The sequence below is a fragment of the Ovis aries genome, chromosome 5 (genome assembly GCF_016772045.2).
Source record: "Ovis aries strain OAR_USU_Benz2616 breed Rambouillet chromosome 5, ARS-UI_Ramb_v3.0, whole genome shotgun sequence".
Classification (NCBI taxonomy): domain Eukaryota; kingdom Metazoa; phylum Chordata; class Mammalia; order Artiodactyla; family Bovidae; genus Ovis; species Ovis aries.
In genome coordinates, this window is record NC_056058.1 from 78,629,780 (window position 1) to 78,648,457 (window position 18,678).

The 18,678-nt window shown below is 41.4% G+C and overlaps 1 protein-coding gene across 1 annotated transcript in view; it reads left to right on the forward strand.

Annotated features, from left to right (window-relative positions):
• Positions 1-18,678, forward strand: part of RASGRF2 (Ras protein specific guanine nucleotide releasing factor 2) — a 256,645-nt gene that overhangs the window by 64,792 nt on the left and 173,175 nt on the right. Inside the window, exon 2 of the mRNA XM_027970489.3 lies at positions 6,453-6,559. Coding sequence (XP_027826290.2) covers positions 6,453-6,559 — 107 coding nt within the window. The remainder of the gene's footprint in view (positions 1-6,452; positions 6,560-18,678) is intronic.

Consider the following 18,678-nt stretch of genomic DNA (forward strand, 5'->3'; position numbering starts at 1 on the left):
GCTAAGTCATGTCTGATTCATGCGATCCCATGGATTGTAGCTCACCAGGCTCCTCTGTCCATGGGATTCTCCAGGCAAGAATACTGGAGTCGGTTGCCATTTCCTCCTCCAGGGGATCTTCCTGACCCAAGGACCTAATGCAAATTTCCTGCATTGCAGGCAGATTCTTTCCTGCTGAGCCAGCAGGGATAGTTTTGAAAATGGATAATATCTTTACTGTTGATTACATAGCTATATATGTTTACTGTTAATGACTCAGTTTGAAAATGGAATGAGCATATTTTTGTTGGCTATATAGCTATAAGTGTTTATGTAAATGATCCAACCAATACAGAAATGTAGGAAGTGGAAGTGGCCCTATAATATTATTCCCCTGCAGTTGCCACGGTCATAGCCATAAACTTGTTTCTAACTTACAGAAGTCTAAGGACCAGAGTTTTAAATGAACTTGTGTTCTCATATTGGGTTACATTTGTTCTTTCTGCAAAAACACACAGTATAAACAGCAGCAAACCAATTATAATAAAAACCAAACAAATGGAAAATGAAAAGTCATATAAAGCTACAATATATACCAATAAAACCCTGAATATTTAAATTTCCTAGACCTGTTCGTCATGTTGTCATTCTGGCATTTTGTAGTTACTATGGGTAAGTGGTAAGACCCTTTAGTGAATCTGCCAACCTGCAGTATCTGTACTTACTGCTTTTCTATTATGAAGAACATCATAATATTCTGTTTTCCTTTTTTTAATAAAAATATGTATTTAGTAGCTTTAGCGGTGTTTCTAAATCTTTTCTCTGGATGTCTACCTAGAGGTGATTATACAGTCATAAAATTGTCATATGTGGCTGTTTGAAGCAAATTTATTAGGTTGATTATACCTTATGTTTTCTTTATGATGATCATTTATTCACCAAACATTATTGAGGGATTTGGGTACAAAGGGACAAGTCCTACAGGGAAGAGAGACACATGTGTGGACAACTCTCCGACTGTGTGACAAGAGTGTGCACGAGGTTACTGAAACACAGGGGAGTGTGTGCATGCATGCACACTCAGTCGCCTGTGACTCTGCGACCCCATGGACTCACCAGGTTCCATGGGATTTTCCAGGCAAGAATACTGGAATGCATTGCCATTTTCTTCTCCAGGGGATTTTCCTGACCCAGGGGTTAAACCCACGTCTCTTGTATTGGCAGGTGGATTCTTTTACCACTGAGCCACAACTGACCCCACAGAGGAGAGAGGGACTCCTTTTGGCCAGAAGGTACCTGGGAAAGATTTAGTGCAATTGACGGTTCATGACATGAGTCTTGAAAGTTCAATAAGAATTTTAGGTAGGAGAGGGACTGGAGAGGAAGAACATTAGGACAGTGGTTTGCACTGAGAGAGAAGGGAATTAACATTTGTTAAGTACCTGCTGGGCTCCAGGCATTATATGTCAGCTAGTCCGTCCTGTAAACCTGTCTTTGGCCTCATTGACTAGAGGAGACTTAGTCTCAGAAAGGTTAGTCTCCTGCTCCAAGGTCTCATAGGTTGTTACCACTTGAAGGAGTCAGGACTCACACCCAGGTCTGGTGATCCCAGAGACGTACTCTATCAGTAGCATAAGGCCGAGGAAAGAGTTTGTCTTCTTGGGGGAGTGGTGGGTTGATTGGCTGGAGTGTGGCATACTTAGGAGGAAAGAAGCAGAAATTAATTTCAAAATGGAGACTAAGGCCAGTTGGTAGGGTGTTAAGTTTGAGAATATGAATGAAGGTTTTTGTAAGTAGATGTGAAAGCTCAGGTTTATCTTTAAGGAAGAGAATTCCGGTCATCTTGTTTGGCCAGGAGGGAGCTGGGTAAGACTGTCAACAGCGTTGTATTAATAGATTTATCCTCACTACACTTAGCAGCACTACACTTAGATGTGCAAACATTTTTTTTTTTCCAAAATTTGAGCCAACTTTTTCATTAAGACCCCTCCATACTTAATAAGTGGAGAAAAAAGAAGCTGCTGAGAGTAGTAAATTTAGTTTGCTCCAATCATGTAAAAAGTTCAGTTCAGTTCAGTCACTCAGTCCTGTCCGACTCTTTGCAACTCCATGGACTGCAGCACACCAGGCCTCCCTGCTCATCACTAACTCCCGGAGTTTACTCAAACTCATGCCCATTGAGTCAGTGATGCCATCCAATGATCTCATCCTCTGTCGTCCTATACTCCTCCTGCCTTCAATCTTTCCCAGCATCAGGGTCTTTACTAATGAGTTAGCTCTTTGCATCAGGTGGCCAAAGTACTGGAGTTTCAGCTTCAACATCAGCCCTTCCAATGAATATTCAGGACTGATTTCCTTTAGGATGGACTGGTTGGATCTCCTTGCTGTCCAAGGGACTCTCAAGAGTCTTCTCCAACAACACAGTTTGAAAGCATCAGTTCTTCAGTGCTCAGGTTTCTTTCTAGTTCAACTCTCACATCCATACATGACCACTGGAAAAACCATAGCCTTGACTAGATGGACCTTTGTTGGCAAAAGTAATGTCTCTGCTTTTGAATATGCTTTCTAGGTTGGCCATAACTTTTCTTCCAAGGTGTAAGCGTCTTTTAATTTTATGGCTGCAGTCACCATCTGCAGTGATTTTTGAGCCCCCCAAAATAAACTCTCTCACTGTTTCCATTGTTTCCCCATCTATTTGCCTTGAAGTGATGGGACTGGATGCCATGGTCTTAGTTTTCTGAATGTTGAGCTTCAAGCCAACTTTTTCACTCTCCTCTTTCACTTTCAAGAGGCTTAGTTCTTCACTTTCTGCATATCTGAGGTTATTGATATGGCATATCTGATAATACAACCTCAGATAAACACTTTCTGTGTCATCTGTGTATCTGAGGTTACTGATATTTCTCCCGGGAATCTTGATTCCAGCTTGTGCTTCATCCAGTGCAGCATTTCACATGATGTAGTCTGCATAGAAGTTAAATAAGCAGGGTGACAATATACAGCCTTGACGTCCTCCTTTTTCTATTTGGAACCAGTCTGTTGTTCCATGTCCAGTTCTAACTGTTGCTTCCTGACCTGCATACAGCCTTCTTAAGAGGCAGGTCAGGTGGTCTGGTATTTCCATCTCTTTCAGAATTTTCCACAGTTTATTGTGATCCACACAGTCAAAGGCTTTGGCTTAGTCAATAATGCAGAAATAGATGTTTTTCTGGAACTCTCTTGCTTTTCTGATGATCCAGCGGATGTTGGCAATTTGATCTCTGGTTCCTCTGCCTTTTCTAAAACCAGCTTGAACATATGGAAGTTCACAGTTCACTTATTGAAGCTGGGCTTGGAGAATTTTGAGCATTACTTTACTAGCGTGTGAGATGAGTGCAATTGTGTGGTAGTTTGAGCATTCTTTGGCATTGCCTTTCTTTGAGATTGGAATGAAAACTGACTTTTTCTGGTCCTGTGGCCACTGCTGAGTTTTCCAAATTTGCTGGCATATTGAGTGCAGCTCTTTCATAGCATCATCTTCCAGGATTTGAAATAGCTCAACTGGAATTCCATCACCTCCGCTAGCTTTGTTTGTAGTGATGCTTCCTAAGGCCCACTTGACTTCACATTGCAGGATGTCTGGCTGTAGATGAGTGATCACACCATCGTGATTATCTGGGTCATGAAGATCTTTTTTGTATAGTTCTTCTGTGTATTCTTGCCACCTCTTCTTAATATCCTCTGCTTCTGTTAGGTCCATACCATTTCTGTCCTTTATTGTGGCCATCTTTGCATGAAATGTTCCCTTGGATCTCTAATTTTCTCTGAAGAGCTTTCTAGTCTTTCCCATTCTCTTGTTTTCCTCTATTTCTTTGCACTGATCACTGAGGAAGGCTTTTTTATCTCTCCCTGCTATTCTTTGGATCTCTGCATTCAAATGGGTATATCTTTCCTTTTCTTCTTTGCTTTTCACTTTTCTTCTTTTCACAGCTATTTGTAAGGCCTCCCCAGACAGCCATTTTGCTGTTTTGCATTTCTTTTTCTTGGGGATGGTCTTGCTCCCTGTCTCCTATACAATGTCATGAACCTCCGTCCATAGTTCATCAGGCACTTTGTTTATCAGATCTGGTCCCTTAAATATATTTCTCACTTCCACTGTATAATCATTAGGGATTTGATTTAGGTCATACCTGAAAGATCTAGTGGTTTTTCCTACTTTCTTCAATTTAAGGAAAAAGTGATTCATTCTTTCTTCTGTGCCTCCCTGAGACAGTATCTCAGTTAGCGGGGCTCCCAGTCCTTGGAATTGCATGCATGTTTATCAGCCATTATGGGGTGGTCCTTGCTGGTGCTGACGGGGGTCTGGCATTTATTCTAGCTCTCTCTTTGGTCATCAGATGCTGAAGTGTGTGGCTGCTGCCTCCTGTGGTCCATGCTCTCTTGGGTCAGCTGGGCTCAGGTGTCTGTTTTGTCCATGAGAAACTGAATTCATATCGGAGCGAGACCAGAACACACAAAGAAGGCTTTTTGATGAATAGCTTAGCCTGAATAATTTGCAGGTACATGCAGAGACAGTGTTTTGATTATTTGTGGTCAAGCTGAAATTGTTAAGTGAACTCCTGGAAATGCAATCTGTACTCTCGAAACTCCATCGTCGGCATGCCTGAGACACGGTCTAACCTTTGGATGTAGTTCTGCTGATATAATTAACTTGCTGTCTTTTAAAGCTGGCTTTTAATTGGGTTCCCAAGCAGCAGCTGCTGTTGAGGCGCTAGTTGCAGCCTTTCAATAACAGGTTCATTAAGTGTTTCCTCTTCCCGGACTGGGCATCTGGCCTTGGATGGTAGCCAGCTGTTGCTGAAATGCCATCACTTATAGGATTGCCCTTCAAACCACTGATTTGTTATTTTGTTGACTTGCAACTCCTATCCTCTTAAGTTTAACTGGAGCTTTATTGAATACAGTGCTCAACTCAATTCTTCCCCTTCTCAGTGGCCTTTTCATCAGGTTATTTCCCCCTAGCTCATAGCATTTAGTTCTCTGGCTGGACAAGAGGTTTAAGAATTAAAGACAGCTTGTCATTTATGGGCTCAGGCCTGTCCGTAGGGTAGTGCAGTGGATTCTCTCACAGGCAAGTCTTCTGATGATTTATGCCCAGGTAACACGAGAAGTCTCTTGGCCAGTTTTGCCTTTTTTGTAAAATTGTGCTGAAAATTCTAGGGTTTTTAAGAATTTATCTCTAAGATTGTTGTACTGAAGGATTTTTTAAATTATAATATAAATGATTTATAATATTATATTGGTTTCAAGTGTAAAAAATAGTGAATCAGCATTATTATAGATTAAAAGCTTTTGTCCTGAGTATTTTTGATTTGTTTGAAGAAAATGATCATGTAATGATCATACTGAATAAAGAGAAGTTTGCAGGGGCTGGTAAGGTGGGACAACAGAAAGAACTTGGGTTTTTATCTTTGGTTTTTAATCTCAGAGCAGCTGTGTGGGACTGGTCATTTTCAGGCCCCAGGAGGAAACTGTGGGCAGGCCCAGTGTATTTTCTGATCATTCTCATATAATAAAAAGTTTTCCAGTCATATTTCCTTCCCAGACCGTCTCAGCTTGGTAATTAAAACATCTAGCCTCAAACAGACTGATTCAAAGTGACATCTTCCCTGTCCTTGGCTCAGATTCTAGGTTCACTTTGTCAAATTCCACCCAAAGAAAACCTATTGGTAATTTTATTAGAATATATTGAAATTACAGATTAATTTGCTCTTTAGAGGTGATAAACTTATTTTCTTAGGTCCTTCGCCTGTTTATATTTCTTTGCTATTGCAAATGCTGTGTTTTCAAAATTAAGTTACTTATTTGTTGATATTGTACCAAAGTGCAATACATTTTGTATATTGATTTTGCATCTAATAATTTTGAGGGATGCTCTTATTTTAATAGTGTTTCAATGGATTTTTAGTATAGACACTTAAATCATCTGTGCAAAATGATTTCCTCCCTTGCTTTCCATTTCTTTTTTCCTTTATTTTTCTATGTTGCCCTCCAGACAGAACTGATAATTAGAAGTGGTGATAATTGCCATTTTTCTTATTCTTGATTTTAGAAGGGTTGCTTATAATAACTTACCATTAGGTGAAATGTTTGTGGTAAGTTTTTGGTAGAAATCCCTTATTAGGTTCAGAAATTTCACTTTCGAGTTTGCAAAGAATTTTAATCATGTGTTTGTATAGAATTTTACCAAATACCTTTTCTGTATGTGAGGTATTGTAAGTTGAATCTTATTGAAGGGTATTAAGATGCAATGTATGGTATCTTCCAGGTGCAAAGTCATTGCCAAGTGGACTGGGAATGTTATTTAATTTTGAAATATGATTTACATAATGCTGATGCATTTTATAAGCATATACTCTTTGTAGGGAAGTATTGTCTTTTTATGTTATTATGCCTCAAAAATAAAACACAACTTTGTTTGTTTTTCTTTCCAGTATTACTTTACTGTTCTTTTTGGCCATGAAGGTCAGAAGCCACTAGAGCTGCGCTGTGAGGAGGAGCAGGATGGTAAAGAGTGGATGGAGGCCATTCACCAAGCCAGGTATGGGAGCCACTGGATTGTCTGGGTTTTGCATTGAGGTTTCACCATTGGTGCTAGTTTTGGGCGAACTTGCAATTCCAAGTTGGATTTCCCCTTAGTACCTCCTCCTCAGTCGTGTGTGAGATGATTCTTTATGCTTTCTGTGGCTATATTCTAGCTGAAGATTAAAGGTAATAGATAAAGCAATAGTAATGATGATTACTGAACACAGGGTTTGGGCCTATGTGCCAGGCCCTGTTACAAGTGCCTCTCAATTAAGGAATCTGTTAAATGCTTGGATTCACTTATCCCCTCAACAATTTGTGAGACGCATGTCATGGTTAACCCCTCTTTTACAAATAAGGAAACCAAGACCTGGAAAGTTAGTTTGCTTGCCTGAGGCCTCACAGCTAGTGAGTGGCAGAGCTGGGATACAGACCCAGCCGAGCCTCCACTTGGAAACCCTGCCCTGTGCAGCCTGGTTATTGGGAAAGGCAACACCAACTGCCATCTGGGGAGACAGAAGAGTGTGCTTTTGCTTCCTCCTAAAAAATACCAGCAAGGTAGACATGAGCACACTTGGCCTCAAATGGGAATGGGAAATCCAAAAGAGACCCAGGCAGACCTGTCTCTTTTATTTTTCATATTCAGTTCCAAAGTCCTGTCCCTTTTTGCTTTGAATGGCCCTTGTGCTCACTGCTTTTTGCCTGTCCCCACTGTGACTCCCTGCTTGAAGTTTCAGGGCGAAACTCAGTCTGGGACACATGACTTTCTTTGCCGGACCTGACCCCCCTCCTTCACCTATAAGTCCATTCACGTCTGTGTCTGTCTCTACCACTCCTGGACCCTTTTGCCCCAAGCCAGCGCTCACTGGCCCCTTTCTACAAATGACCGCAGTGCTTGCTTTTATTACATGTGGAATATTAAACAACTTAGTACAATGTGGGTTATTTTCCATATATTTCACACGTGTGATTTCTGTTTCCTGAGCTGGACTTGTAGATAGCATGAGAGGAGGAAGATGGGGACACATTTGTTTCTGAATGAAGCGCAGTGCTGATTATGTAGTAGGTCATCAGGAAATATTTTCACATTGATTATAAAGAATTTAAGGTGCTGTCCTGAGTGCTTATACGCTGTTCTTTGAACCCTGAAGGCTTTTTGCCCCCCTCCTCCCTTCTGTTCCCTTCCCTTTCCCTCCTGTCATCCCCTTCCCCTCTTCTTTCTTCAGCTGCTGTATAATGTTGACTACTTGCCCTGTGGCAGGCAGCATGCTAAGAGCTCTTCATACTCATCTTGAAAAAAAAAGTCCTCCCAGCTACCAGGAGGGTATTATTAACTCTGTTTTACAGATGAGAAGACAAAGGTTCGTGATGATTAAGCATATTGGCCAAGATGTGAAAAGCTGGTTAAATGGAAGAGGGAAGGGCTGGGACTCAAACTCAGGTCTCTTTGACTCCGCTACCTTTAACCAATGTTCTATATTGTGTTACTCTTCGTTATTGTCTCTTTTTCTCTTCCTCTAATTCAAAGATGAAAGTGGCTTAATGTCAGGTCAGGGTTGAGAGTAGATGTTATTTGCAAAAGATTTCAGTTCCTTTTTTTCCCTTCCCTCCAAAATATTTCTCTGAAATGCGCATGGTTGGTGACCAAATGCTGCCCTCCAAGGGGGACCGTGAGGCAGCTTGCTAACATCAGGATCCAGGCACACTGTTCAGCTGTCTTCACTCTCAGGGTCTCTATCTGACGGTTTTGCTCCAGACTTAAGGCTAATGCACACTGACTCGCTGTAGAAAGAAAGTCAGGTTTTCAAAGGTGGAAGAACTATCAAGTTGGCAAGGTAGAACCCTTGGGTCATTTCCAGACACAGTCTTTGTGACCACTTCTGTTCCTTTCTACCTGGGAGTTAAAATAAAGTAAATAATTTAAAACACGTGTATTTGCCCATTTTTTTTTTTCTTTCCAGAAGAACCAAGTACCATTAGCAGCTTAAATTCCTTTGTAGTTGCCAAGCAAACATTGTGGTGAACCAAATAGAGAATGAATTACTTTAAAATGGTAAAATTTCAAGTAAGAGGTTTTTTTGGTACACCAAGAAAACTTTGTCATATATGTAGAAGTAGGTCAGTAGCCATTTGACACTGACTGCCATATGATCAATCCAGGGCTTACATGATTTTGTCAGGAAGCCTAGATTTTAGAAACCGCTTTAATGGTTTAGTTAATCCAATGGTAAAATTTTTCTTCTCTTTTAGATGTGAAGATATGGTTATTAATTGACCATTTTTCTTGGTGTTCTGACTTTTGGTCCATTAGATTTGCTGCTTCTTTGATTTGAGGTCCAGGACTCCACTATTTGATGACTTCCTTTTAATTTGACTGCTTTACACCTGAGATCTTGTATTTGACTTTTTTGCACTGAGATGCTTCTTAAATTTTTGCTTTCTAAATCACAGAAGATAATAACTTTTTCATTTACATTTCATTAAGTCAAGTTTTTGGTGTAAACTTGGGTCTGTGAAATTCATCCTGACTTTGTTTGTAAATGAGTAGAGACAGAAAGTTAATGAGGCTGGTTCAGAGGAAGAATTTGTCAGCCCTTTTTGCTTGGAACCGTGCTAATTAAACAACTGGTTGCTAACTAAACATTTCACCTTTAGAGGACAGCCTGATGGCATTACTTTGGTATTACTGCCTTTTTAATAGCAGATGCTCCATAATTGTGGTTTTATTGATCCCTCTTTTTAAGTATGAGCTTTTGATGAACTGATGAGTATTTTATCCTGAGACTAGTTCTTTTCTGAGCTACAGATCCTTCTGTAGGTACTACACAGAAACAGGGACTGCTCAGAATCCTTCTCTTGATCACTGCTCCTCTTTTCCTGGGGTGTTTATCAGTACTGGCCTGGGTGTTCTATCTTTGGGTGTCATGAGAATCCCATTCTTGAGGCTGGCTTTTGTACCTCCGAGCTGCATCGACTTGATTTGCTGTCAGAGGATCTTTAGGTCGTTTCCTGGTAGGTTCAGTTGCTTGTTTTCTTCCTTAGATCCAGCCCAGGAAGACATCTTTTTGGAAACTGATATTCTCATTTTGAAGCTTTGACCTTGTCCAGGAAGCTTGTTTTATAGTTTTGCTCAAAGTTTGTTGCTATTACATTTCTAGAAATTGGCACATTTAAAATATCATTTCATTATGTATTACTGGCTTTGGTTCACGGGAGGGTGATATCAAGGCTTAGTTTTGTTTTTGTTGAGATGAGGTGAAGCCAGAGTATTTTAATAGTAATGAAGTCTGTGCTTGTTCTAGAAATGGTTTGCTATTTAGATATGGAGCTTTGGACATTTCCAGTAACTTGATATTTCTTTGTTCTCTTGGCCCTATCTGTCCACCATGGTTGATTCGGTTGTAGACATTGTTGTGGTTGTTGTTCAGTTGCTCAGTTGTATCCAACTCTTTGCAAGTGCATGGACTGCCACACGCCAGGCTTCCCTGTCCTTCACCAGCTCCTGGACCTTGCTCAAACTCATGTCCATTGAGTCAGTGATGCCATCCAACCAACTCACCCTCTGTTGTCCCCTTCTTCTCCTGCCTTCAATTTTTCCCGGCATCAGGGTCTTTTCTAGAGTCAACTCTTCACATCAGGTGGCCAAAGTATTAGAGTTTCAGCTTCGGCATCAGTCCTTCCAATGAATATTCAGGATTGATTTCCTTTAGGATTGACTGCTTTGATCTCCTTGCAGTCCCAGGGACTCTCAAGAGTCTTCTCCAACACCACCGTTCAAAAGCATCAATTCTTTAGCACTCAGTCCTCATTATGGTAGCCATTATGAGAATCAAAAGCATTGATCCAGTTGATTGTGGGTCTTTAAGGACTCATTGGCTGACATGACAATGTCTACAGCTCTTTTTCTCCGAGTGTCACCTGCTGGAGCCCTGAGCAAATGGAACCTCGGAAGTTAGAAGGTAGTCATGTCCTGGAAGAGGATCCAGTTGAACCAGAGGTACCAGGGCTTTTCCCATTCTGATCTAAGCATAAGACCTGAAGGACTTGGTTGATGGCAGCTGGGGAAAGAGGTAGGTGGAAAGTATTTCAGAGTTGTAGGGGGTTGACTTCAAAGAATCTTTTGCCCGCCTGGAAATGGACAGTGTTGGACCAGGGTGGCATCTAACATCTCTCTTGGATCCCTAGCTTGGATGGTGTCACTTCCTGAGAGGGGATATGATGACTGAGAGGAGGACTGTGGGGCAGGATGACAAGTGCTGGCCAGGAAGGGCTTCTGCAGGGAACTGTGGTGTATGAATGCCTGGAAGAGGCAGTAGGGAACCGGGCAATACTGATGGGTCTCCTTGCCCACTGGTATGCCAGGTATGTGAGAATGAGCATCAGGGGCTCCTAGAGAAGTCAGGTGTGTCCTGAGGGGAGAGCTGGCTCTGGGTTTCTACCAAGTCTGAGGTCACGGGAGGGCTTGTGAAACATCAGAGCCGTGGAAAATGTGGTGCCTGATGTCGCACACCATGGGGTGTGTGTGGCTTTGCTTGCCTGCAGAGCTCTTGCTTGTATGCTCTCAGTGTTTGAGACGGTCCTGCTCTCGTTTGCCCGCTTTGCCTCCAACTTCTCCAGCTAAAACTCAACACCTTCGGTGCTCTTTCCTCCCTTTTGTGTGTGCCTGTGGCAGGTGGCTCTTAGGTTTTCCTTCATGGGGAAGTTATTTGCAAGAGAAAAAGGAACTGGCCATGTGACTCCATCCCATAAAGCTCACGTCGGGTTATGTTTGGCTAGGGCTTGCCACAGCCCTTTCCTTCACCCTGAAGTCAGTTCTGAACTTGATGAGTGGAGAAACTTAATCCTCCAGTTAAGATTTTCAGTTAAACCTTGTCTTCTTGTCCACTAAAGAAAGCTCTAATCCAGCTTCTTGGGTCTGTGCCTGAGGCAGCTTTGTTCATATTCTCTATCTCTTCACCTCTCCCTCTAACACACACACACACACACACACACACACACACACACACACACACACACACACACCCCCCCCCCCCGCCCCCCACCATGGTAGTTGCACCAAACACCTAATGCTTGTAACCTCATTCTTTTTACCTGGCTAGAGGCTTACTTTTGGAGAAGGAAATGGCAGCCCACTCCAGTGTTCTTGCCTGGAGAATCCCAGGGACGGGGGAGCCTGGTGGACTGCTGTCTATGGGGTCACACAGAGTCAGTTGGACACGACTGAAGTGACTTAGCAGCAGCAGCAGAGGCTTACTTTGGAGCCAAGTGTATAATACAAAATCTGTCCAACACTGAAGGCCACTGTGTGTATTCTGTCATCCCCATAAAATTAGCACTTTGTAGATTGCGCATGGGGCAGTCCCTCACAAGTCAGAAGAGTGATTACACAGAAAAGCTGAAAATGTTTTATGTGTCACCGCAAAGCCACAGGGCTAGGAAATCAGACACGCATGGTAATGTTATACAGCCTAGAGCGATCCGAAGGCCATATTTTGTATTCTTCTTGTAACAGTGAGACTGCCACTATTAAAAAGCTGAAGATGTGGAGTTTTGTGTGTTTGAGGTATTGTCTTTCTTTACCAAGAACGCCTGTCAGACCTTTGCCTCCACACCTGCCACAATGAAAGAGACTTCCGCACTTTTTCCCTTAGAGCCTGAAGAGCACGACACAAAAGAAAAGGAACAGCGTTTGTGGATGGAAAGACTCGCCTGGTTGGATAGTAGAAACTGTTTTCTGTGGAGAAACATGGGGCTTGGATTGTCTTATTTGCAGCCCTTTGTTAATCCTTCTGCCCGTCAGTTCCTCACAGGGTTGTCTGCCTCAGACGCTGGTCTCTTCTCCTTCCTTAAGCGTCAGCTGACACCGCAGTGCGACCTTGTGTCTCCACTCGCAGAGCGGGCCGTCATGTGCACCTGGGCTCACCCCCTGCAGGGGGCCGCCTCCAGAGAACCTCTCTGGTTCAAGGAAGGTCTCTACCATTGGCTTCTTCCCTCTGATTTTCTTGCTGGATAGTTGATTCATTTCTCTCTTATAGTTCCAGTAGGTTTCCCTGAACCTCCTATCTCCCTTTATCCTGCTCCCCTTGACTTTTCTCTTGTGTACTTTGGTTTTTCTTAAATATTTGTCTCCCACCTAAAAACCAGAAACCCTTTGCCTTGGCCCTAAATCCTCCTCCAGCTGCTGACCACTCTTGAAAGTGCAGCCAGGTTTCTTGGAGAAATGATTTGTTTGTTCTTTCTTTGTGTACACCTCTGCTCTTTCCAGCCTCTGGGCGTGGGTTTCTGTCTCTGCCCCACTGAAGCTGTGTCACCTGGGTCAACATGACTTTCCAGAGCTTTTCGCTCCTTATGTAACTTCAGCTTGCCATTTTGTATTTAGTACTTATTTTTGAATTACACAAGTAATACCTATAAATGCAAGTTCTCCAAAAAGAAAATGAAAATTTAAACAATGCACAAGTGCAGAGGGTAAAAAATTCTAGTTTCCACTCATATCCTTCCCCTCTCCCCCAACATTCCTCAAGCCTACTTATTTCCTCAGAGGACTTACTGGTCACAATTTGTTATGGTTTTTTTTTTTTCCCCTACGTATTTGCATGTGTGTATATAGATAGACTGATACTCAGTAAGCCCAAAACTAAACTCATAGTTTTCTGCAAGAGGTCTCCCTTCCAAATGTGTATCATTCTGATCTGTCCTCCACATGATTACAGAATACCCTTTCTGAAGAAAACATCTGATCTTCTAGAAGAATTCCAGGGTGCCCTTGAGTAATTTTAGTTATTAGAGTCTATTTTCTTATGATATAAAAATTTAAACAGATACAGGGGTTGGGAGAATAGTATGGTGGAAAAAAAATTCATTCATTCAACTGATATTTATTCCCTCCCTAGCAAGTTCTGGGATGCAGTGAGCCAGTCAAGCAAGGACCCTCTGAGCTGACCTTTGTGAGCTTCTCACACCGTTCCCCCATCCACACACCACCCCCCACCGTGTTCTGAGCTCAGGAATTCAGATGTGCTGGGGTGTCCCTCCAGCTTGAGTAGCTCTGGCTCATCTTTCAGGCTCGGCTCTCAGTCATCTGCACCATCTTCCTGGATCCTCTTTCTCCAGCTCTAGGAAGTGCTGACCATTCCCTTCTTTGAGCCCCCTTGTAACCTCTTATTTATCTCCGAGCCTCTATGAGATTATTGCATTGATTTGTTTCTCTGCTTCTCCCTGTCAGCTTGAATTCCTTCAACACAAATGTGTCCTGCTCATCTCTTATCCCTGCTCTTGGCACAGGGCCAAGTTGCTTTTCAGAAATGCGGGTACCAATTTAATCTCCCTCTGCTAGGGCATGAGAAAGCTGGAATCATTTTTAAAAATCTTTATTATATTGATGGGTAGAGAATGGTATCTTGTGTAATAAGTATTTCCTTGATTATTGGTGAGACTATTTTTTGCTATTGTTAATATTTGTCTCTACTACCTATATGAATTACTATCTCATATCCATTCCCCATTTTTCCAATTGGTGTTTTTCTTATCAGTTTGTTTGTGAGCTCTTTGTGTGACAGAGATATTTTCTATTTTTCATATTTGTTATAAGCCCATGTCATTTTTTGTCTTGTACTTAAATCTATGGCATTTTTTGACATAAAAATTTTTGACTTATCATGCAGTGAGTGAAAATACTGCTTTTGGGGAGAAGTCATTTCATTGCTTTTTTAAAAGTATTATTATTATTATTAAAATTGAGATGTAATTCACATACCATAAAAATGCACCATTTTAAAGTTTGTGATTTAATGATTTCTGGTATACTCACAAAGTTATGCAACCATCACCACTACCTAATTCCAGAACATTTTCAACACTCAAGAAAAAAAACCCATCCATTAACAGTTATTCCCTATTCCCTGATTTCCCTAGCCCTAGCCAACCACTGATCTACTTGCTGTCTCTATGGATTTGTGAATTCTGGACATTTCATGTACATGCATTTGCCTTTGGTTTCTTTCACTTAACATAATGTTATCAAGGTTCATTCATGCTGTAGCGTAATCAGCCCTCCACCCTTTTCATGGCTGAATACTATTCCATTGTGTGACTATGCCCCTTTTTGTTCATTCATTCATTGATGGACATTTGGGCTGTTTCCTCTTTTTGCGGTTATGAGCAGTGCCACTGTGAATATTTATATACTAGTTTTTGTGTGGATTTATGTTTTCAGTTCTCAGATGGCACTAGTGGTAAAGAACCCACCTGCCAGCACAGGAGATATGAGAGACACGGGTTTGACACACATTCAGTCCCTGGGTTGGGAAGATTCCCCGGAGGAGGACATGGTAACCCATTCTAGTATTCTTGCCTGGAGAATCCCATGGACAGAGAAGCCTGGAGGGCCACAGTTTATAGGGTCACAAAGAGTTGGACATGACTGAAGCAACTTAGCACAAGGCAAGAATTTTTGGGTCATGTAGCACCTCTATGTTTAGCTTTTCAAGGAACTGCCAGACTGTTTCCCCCATGGATACACTACTTTCCATTCCCACTGGCAATGTATGAGGGTTCCAGTTTCTCCACAGTCCCACCAGCACCTATTTCCATTACTATTTTGTTTATTTATTTATTTATTTTTTTTAAATTTTAAAATCTTTAATTCTTACATGCATTCCCAAACATGAACCCCCCTCCCACCTCCCCTCCCCATAACATCTTTCTGGGTCATCCCCATGCACCAGCCCCAAGCATGCTGCATCCTGCGTCAGACATAGACTGGCGATTCAATTCACATGATAGTTTAGAGTCCTCATAATAGAAATTAAACAAACAAAATTTGTTTTATAAATTTATAAACACCTTTAATTCATTTGTGTTTAATGAATACAGTTAGATATATACTTTGGCTCAAGAATTTTTGGTGATCATAAAGAGAATTCTACTGATATGTATTTATGCATATTTGTAAAGAAAGAAAAGTCTCAGTAAGGGTCATCAGTATCAATTGTGATATGAAACATGTTCCTCACTTTTTAAATATAGTACTATACTATAAAATGTATTTAGTTTTAGAAGCATTCCTTAAAATTTCTTTCTATCAAAGTAATAACTTTACCATTATTGGCTTTCTGTTATACTTCCTTATAACAATGTTTTGCTCATTTTTTATATTTAATTGTGCTTTAGAAAAGATTAGTGACAACTTTTCACATGTCCCAAAGTTAATCAGATTTTGTAAGTAATGAACTATAACTGTGAACTGAAAAGAAAGCAGTGTTTAAAAGAGGGAGCTTTCAGTTCAGTCGCTCAGTCATGTACGACTCTTTGTGACCCCATGAACTACAGCATACCGGGCTTCCCTGTCCATCACCAACTCCTGGAGCTTACTCAAACTCATGTCCATTGAGTCAGTGATGCCATCCAACCATCTCATCCTCTGTCGTCCCCTTCTCCTCCTGCCTTTAATCTTTCCCAGCATCAGGGTCTTTTCTAGTGAGTCAGTTCTTTGCATTAGGTAGCCAAAGTATTGGAATTTCAGCTTTAGCATCAGTCCCTTCCAGTGAATATTCAGGACTGGTCTCCTTTAGGATGGACTGGTTGGATCTCCTTACAGTCCAAGGGACTCTCAAGAGTCTTCTCCAATACCACAGTTCTAAAGCATCAATTCTTCGGCACTCAGCTTCTTTATAGTCCAACTCTGACATCCTTAGTCCTTAAATTTTATTCCTCTTTTTGATCTCTCCTAACAGAGATGCTTGAGCTTCCACTTATTGTAAAGGGGACAATGTAGGAAAGAAGAGCCTGTTTGTAGAAAAAAAGAGGTTAGTGGGAATAAATTAGTGTTAGAACTTCTAACACTGATGTGATACCTGGAAAATATTGATAAGCCAGTGGAGTGGACCTATTGATATAAGAGCATTTGAGAGCCAGAAAAATGGAGGGTAGCAATGTTAAGGTGGTTATAATGATGCCTGAAGGCCTGGTCTTATTCAGATAAGGGTGCTGCTGCCTGTGCTCAAACATTGTTTAGCTGGGAACCACAATGCTGTCATCCTGAACTGGCTCTCTCCAGTTCCCAAAGATTCCAGGATGCCTCTGAAAGCTGATTCCAAAGTTTTCTCAATAAAATTGAGCATAATCCTGGGAATGTTTCTTCAGTTACCCATTATACAGCTTTTCAGTTTAGGTTTTACTATAGTTCTTTCCCTTTCTCTGATATGCTAGATATATATGCTAATTGTAATTATAATTGTCTAGCGTGTTAGACACATATCTCTCTCTCTCTCATTAGCAAATATATCTTCAATCAAAATAGCTAGGATAAAGGACTTCCCTCGTGGTCCAGGGGCTAAGACTCTGCGCTCCCAGTGCAGGGGGGCCAAGGTTCAATCCCTGGTCAGGAAACTAGATCCCACATGCCTCAACTTAAAGATCCTGCATGCCACAACTAAGACCTGGAGCAGCTGAAGGAAAAAAAAAAAAAAAAAAGACATGGCAGAATAACTAGGATAATGTTCTGGCCCAAGTAAAATTCCTTCCTGATAATTTTATGGCCTGTGATTTTATACTGTGCCTTATCTCTGGACTCTTCGGGATTCTACTGGCATATTTCTTCTCTCTTGCATGGAGTAGTGGTTTTGATTATAAATATCACCCAAGAATATTTTACTCCCATATATATTCCTCAGACTTGCCATCTGTTGGTACTCAACAGCTTAGTTTGGTTTTCATCATGTTCATTTATATGGCTTAATTTTATTATTTCCCTTGGCAATGATGAACCATTTTTTCTCAAGGAACCTTAAACTGAATAACAAAAACTAATAAATGAATAAATTGCAAAACAGAAGTAATGAGTAGTTTAGACTGAAACACTTAAACCTGAGCATTATCTAGTAACCAGAAAATGTAATCAGACAAAACATGTATTGGTAATATAGTAGAATAGAAATAACAGTGCTCTGAAAACCCTTACACTAAAGGGAAGCCATGCATGTGTCTTCACTGATTTGATCCAGTCTGTAGTACATTTTTTATTTTACTAGTGGGGTACGTTAAAAAAAAAAACCTATGATTTTTAAGGTGGGACAATATCCCCATAAGAGTAAACTAGGGAGACTCAATGAAATACTTCAAATGACTTGAAACTTATGAGAAAAGAAAATTATTTTGTAAAGAAGAATAAACTGTGCAAAACAAGTCATGTGAAGTGACATTTTCTTTGATTTGACAGTGATTTCATTTGAATGACTGTTTTGTGCCAGGTCCCATAGTTGATGATCGTCTAGATGACCATCCAGCATGGACTAGTCTTTAACACTTTTCCTGGATTATTGTGGAAATTCCACGGGTTTCCCTTTCTTCTTTATACTCCACCCCTCAAACTGTATCCTTTCATATCACAGCATCCAGTGTGATCCTGTAAAGAAGTCAGATCTTGCCATGCCTCTGATTAAAGTTCTGCATCTCATAAAGGGTGAAAACCGAGACTTTAGATTGGTCTCTAGAACGCTACCTGCATAAAGTCCTGTCCCCTCTTCTGCCTCTCGTGTATGTCCCCTAGTAAACGGGCCACTGTGCCATTCCCATATAGGCCAGACTCTCTCCCACCACAGGGCTTTTGCACTTGCTATTTCCTCTGCCTATTTCCCTGAGCTGGCCACAAGGCTCTCTTCTCAGATCATTCATTACTCCAGTGCTGGGTTTTCAGTAAAGACCCTCTCTCATACCCTGGTTAAAATTCTAACCCCGTCTCCCGCATTTCCTTTCCTGCTGCTGCTGCTAAGTCGCTTGAGTCATGTCCTACTCTGTGCGACATAGACTCATACCCCATAGATGGCAGCCCACCAGGCTCCCCCGTCCCTGGGATTCTCCAGGCAAGAATACTGGAGTGGGTTGCCATTTCCTTCTCCAATGCATGAAAGTGAAAAGTGAAAGTGAAGTCACTCAGTCGTGTCTGACTCTTAGCGACCTCATGGACTGCAGCCTACCAGGCTCCTCTGTCCGTGGGATTTTCCAGACAAGAGTACTGGAGTGGGGTGCCATTGCCTTTTCGTACTCCTCCGTTTTTTTCCTTTAAGGTAATGATCACCAGTAGCATACTGCTTGGGCTTCCCAGGTGCCTTAGTGATAAAGAATCCACCTGCCAAT